Source organism: Gracilinanus agilis, chromosome 3 (genome assembly GCF_016433145.1).
Source record: "Gracilinanus agilis isolate LMUSP501 chromosome 3, AgileGrace, whole genome shotgun sequence".
NCBI lineage: Eukaryota > Metazoa > Chordata > Mammalia > Didelphimorphia > Didelphidae > Gracilinanus > Gracilinanus agilis.
The window spans coordinates 630,076,931-630,082,137 of record NC_058132.1 but is presented as its reverse complement, the minus strand read 5'-3'; the positions used below and the strand labels follow the sequence as shown (position 1 = coordinate 630,082,137).

Here is a 5,207-nt window from a genome sequence, read left to right as displayed (position 1 = left end):
ATAAATACCTACAGACCTCCAAGAGAGACAATTTGCCTTTTGCAAGTTACAAACATATGAAACAAGAGAATGCTGTGAAGGCAGCTGTTATAAAACAAGGAATAGGGGATGGGGACAACATTGAAGTTATATTTTTTTTAAAAGGAAAAAACTTTTTAAATATTGGAGGTGTGTGATGACCATTGATATTCAGGTTACAAAGTTATTTACCAAGTAAGGGACTCAGTCTTTTCTATAGACTACTTAGTACCCAAGATATTATAAAATACAAAATTGCTAGAATAATACTTTAATAACACTGAAGCTTTTAGCCACTACTCTAGTGAAGATGTCATAACTGTGAATCAATGTGATTTTTAAAAATCTTTTTCCATAAAAACTAAACATGAATTTTAGTACATGGAATGGTATGGTCAAATTCCCTGGATCTGACACAAAACAAAAAATTTGCTTCTGAGTAGTTTGTTTTATTAAAAGCATTTGCTCTTTAATGATGTTCCCTTGATTCCCTCCTAAAATGATGCCATCTGCAGTCATCAAACATCAATTCATCTTATTTATTATGTGCTAATCTAATTTTAAAGTGTTTTTAAATTAAAAGTGTCACAAATGCATTTACTGATGCTGCTTTTCATGAAAACTGAGGATCAAAGCATTCTATATGCAATCTAGTATAACAAAGATAATGCTATAAGCTGTTGGACAAATTAAGAAATGATAATGTTTTCTCTCTAGATAGTTTTTTTCTCAACTGTCTTTTAAAAGCCCTTATTCTTTCTGAGAAAATACCTGATTTCTCCTTTTGTGTGCTTCTTTATCTGGAAACCCTTAATGGTACAATTAGATTCCACACATAATTACAATTATACACTTAATAGTCACCCCTGTGTTAAAATAAATATCTCCACAAGAACATTATTCTTTTTATCTTTTTTTCTTCCTTAAAAGAAATTCTCAACAGTTAACAGAATTTACCCAAGCTATCTTCCAGAGGTCTTATAACAAATTACAGTGAAATCAGGATAGGAGGATATTGAAGTTGTGCTATATTTAACAGCAGATATCTCAAATCTGTCTGCTTTCTCCATTACATGCCCAAATTTCATAACCTGATATTATGCAGGAATATATCAGCCCAAATAGGGTTAGAATAAGAGCTACATTATTACCACTGAAAAAAATACAATGTTTTCCCCCAAGTAAGATTCTAAACCCTTAAAATTCTAACAGACTCGCCCATGTTTTCATTTTAAAATATGGAAGGATGAAAACTGAATACTGAATAAACTCAGACTAAAGCCTCATTCTGTGGCCTACCATTTCCTTGGCAAATTTATACTTTTTTATTTTTTATTTTTTTGGTGATAACTGTGAAGAAAGTAACACAACCCACCGGCACCAAAACAAGCCATGCATGATAAATTCATACACACACTCCTTTAGATGGGAAGGAAAAGAAAAGCTGAATAACTTTATGTTTTTCAGATCCAACTTCATTGCTTTCTTCCCAGTGCCTCATTATGTTGACTGTCAAGAACAGAAACAAACACACTCCAGATTCAAGCTCCTCCTGACCCCTCAGCTCAGAGTGGAGAGAGACCATTATATATATATATGCAAGTATATATATATGCAAGTATATATATATGCAAGTATATATATATGCAAGTATATATATGCAAGTATATATATGCAAGTATATATATATATGCAAGTATATATATATGCAAGTATATATAAATATAAATATATATATATATATACATATAAGTATACATGTAGTCCCCAAACCCTCGAACTTTTAGATTTTGTTCTGATCTCCACTTGTGTTCTGGTTTTCAATCACCTACTTCCTTTGGCATCCATCATAGCAAGTGATCAAATTCTGAACCAAGCTCTGGACGGGAAATAAGTCCTTCAAGGTATTAAATCTTAACACTGTGATAGCCCAAAGCAGTTCTTTGGCAATCACAGGAATTTGTTCTTTCCTTCTTAGATTCACATCCAGGAAGGAAGGAGCTGTACTTTTCCACTGATTTGCTCTATTTTTTTTTTAGGGGGTTGGGGGCGGGGTGGGTAGTATTAGTGAATTTGTGTACAAACGCTGGAACTGGAGCCTGACAGAAGGCGTGATTTATTTATAAGAAAGTGACTCCCAGCTCTGAGCATGAAAAGAGTCAAGCAGGCAAATGGTGCCTCCCTCCCCGACTCCCCCCCCCCCCCATCCCGGCCCCATTCCATCTGGCTACCCACGTGGGTCAGGTACCCAGGAAAGCAAGTGTTGTTTGCAGCTGCACTGGACAAGTAACATAGATAATTCCAAAGCAACCAAAACAGTTATTAAAAAATGAATATCATTTATTATTTTCTTTATTAATAGTCACATGTAACCTCTGCTTTTTCCACAAAAGTCCGTTTCAGATTTATGAATCCGTGATTTCCGCCTCACCCCTGGGGGCTCCAGACCTTCCTCGACTTCCCGACCCCGACCCCGACCCCTACCCCACCCCGCCCCTCTCCAAAATCCAAGCTGTTCATTTACATGACCACAGACACCACAGAAAGTTTGTAAACAAGATTTTGGTTGCTGGGAACTTGAACATCCCACTTCCGAACGGAAGGAGGTGAGGGGGGATGGGAAAGGATGGAAGGGAAGGAAGAGATGGGAGGGGAGGGAAAACTTGCCAACTCTTTCAAGTCTTGCCTCTTCTGGGATGTACCCGTTGTCGCTGTTCCTTGAAACCCCATGATTCCAAACATTTATAGCAAGTGTGAGTGTAATTATTTATATTATATAATATAGAGAATATTTAGTCTTCCCGGTTGGGGTCTTAGGCTGTTCTTTTGACTGTGCACCAGGATCCTCCCGTGCCCACCAGGTTCTCGGGAGGTCCCATGGGGGCGGGCCTCCAGGTAGGAGAGAAGCCCCCGTCCTGTCTCCACTCCCATAACCAGTCTTAGAGCCGGGGTTTCCGGAGCAGAGTCTTGCTGAGGTCTTTCACCTCCTCGGGGCTGTTGACCCTCTCGTAGCCCAGCACAGCCATGGGCTGGTAGCAGAACTCCTCCACCTGCTTGATCTGCTGGAAGGTGAGGGCAGCCCTCCAGGCACTGGCCGCTTGTGTGGCGTTGCGAGCGGACACCACGAAGGGCTTGGAGGAGGAGCCCGAGCCGCTGGTCATGTTCAGGGCAAACTGCTCCATCTCCGGGCTCACCAGGAGCCCCACGAAGTCGTACACCCTTCGCAGCGTCTTGACCGGGTCCCCCACAAGGTCCTCGTAGCGCACGACCAAGTAATGACCCCGTAGCCAGTCCGGGGGCTGTAGCGCTGTCTGCAGGGTTTTGGCCATGCTATTACAGATGACCTCCATGGCCCCTAGGGCGTGATAGTCAGCCGGTCCGCTTCCCAGCCCCTCTTTCTTCCCGCCTAGCTTGTGGCCCGCCGCCTCGAGGAAGGGCATGCGGTGCGCCCGCGGATCCCGGCTGCGCACCACCTGCAGGCTCTCTCGAATGAGTCCGTGGCGGGAGCGTATGCGGGAACTGGCCACGGCCCGGGGGTCCCGCACTAGGTGAATGACCTTGAGGTCCAGAGCCGGGTCCCGCAGCAGCGGGGCCAGCACTGCCACGTCGAAGACCCGCACCCCCTTGATGACCAGCGTGCGGTACTTGCGGCACTCCTCCTCGAAGCGCGCCAGCCGCTGGGGAGGGCATTTCTTGCACACTCTGTCGTCCACCAACCCCACCACCTCCTTGCGGTAGGCTGGGCACAGGGGCGAGGAGCAGACAACCTTGTTGGTGGCGGCCCCGAAGATGCCCAATGTCGTAAGGTTGCGCCCCCCGCTGCCCGCGGGGCTGTACAACTGGAAGACAGACAGGTCGCAGCGGTAGAGGGCGCTGAGCATGTCCCGCGCCGCGCCCTGCAGGGATACCGCGTCGCCGGGGTACAGCTTCTGCCACACATGCCACACGGGCTCGTAGAGAAAGAAAACCTCAGGGTTCTGGTTGAAAAGCTCCCCAAAGAAGGACGAGCCCGAGCGCCACGTGGTGAACACATAGACCAGCTGGCGCTTGCGGGGGCCCGGGTCGGCGCTGGCTGGGGCGCCCGGGCCACTGCCGTTGCCGCCTCCTCCCCCAGGGCCCGGGCCCGCGCTGCCCTTGGCCGCGCTGCCCGGGGCCGCCGGGCCGGCGGCAGCGGGCGAGCGGTACAAGGAGCGGAGGTCTGGGCGCGCGGGCGAGCCGGGCGGACGGGCGGGCGGGGGCGCGGCCCCCGGGGGCTCCCCGCGGCACTGCTGCGGTGGCTCCTTGTGCCACTTATAGTCCAGGAGGTTGAGCATGGTCAGCAGGAGCAGCAGCGCGTAGCCCGCGCATAGGACCAGCGCCTTCCTGCGGAACACCTTCATGCCGAGCGGCGAGGCGGGCCAGCGCCGGCCCAGGCGCCGTGGCCACGGGGGGAACAGGGAGAGGCCGGCGGCGGTCGGGGCGCCGGGGGGCAGCGGCCGGAGCGGGAGCAGCGGCGGCCGAGGCGCAGCCGCCGGGGGCCAGGGGCTCCCTCCCGGAGGCAGAGCGCGGGCCGAACTGTTGCTCATCCCAGGCGTGGTGCAGCCCGGCGGCCCCGCGGAGGCCCTTCCCGGGGCGGAGACGACGCGGTCCGGCTGCGGCGGCTGCAGCTGCGGCTGCGGCGGGGGCCGGAGCCCCGACTCGGGGTCGCGGAGGCTGGAGGCAGAGGCGGCGGCGGCTGCTCCCGGGCTCCTAGCACTGTATCTCCCATGGCAGCGGCTCCGGAGAGCGTCTGTGGAAGGGGGCAAAGGGAGGAAGGAGAGGTTGGCACCGGGGAGTCGGGCAGCGCCCGCTTTCTCCCGACCCTCGCCCACTCGGCGCCCTCGGAGCCCCGACTCTCGCCCACGCCCCAGGCCGACCCCCTCTATGTTTTGTGCCCGCTTACCTGGAAGTGTGGGCTTTCGCCGGAGCGGCCCCGGATCCGAGCCCGGATGGCCGGCTTCTCTCCGCGCCTCCCTCCTTCCCGGCGGAGCGGGCGCGCTCCCCCAGGTCAGCCCAGGGACACGCCGGCCCGCGGCAGCCCCGAGCAAGAAAGAGTTTCCGATCGGCGCCCGAGGACCCGAGGCGCGGGGAGGCAAACTTTAATGGGGCCGCAACGACCTGCCCAGCGCTCCGAAAAGTGTCCCCGGCTCCCCTTCCCCGGCTGCTAGCGG

At 51.8% G+C, this 5,207-nt stretch overlaps 1 protein-coding gene across 1 annotated transcript; it reads right to left on the bottom strand.

Moving 5' to 3' along the window:
• Positions 1 to 2,340: 2,340 nt before the first annotated feature.
• On the bottom strand, positions 2,341 to 4,583 carry CHST2 (carbohydrate sulfotransferase 2). The gene has a single exon (XM_044667611.1). It carries the CDS (start codon positions 4,581 to 4,583, stop codon positions 2,958 to 2,960), a length of 1,626 nt encoding a protein of 541 aa, XP_044523546.1. The 3' UTR covers positions 2,341 to 2,957.
• Between the last annotated feature and the right edge of the window lie 624 nt (positions 4,584 to 5,207).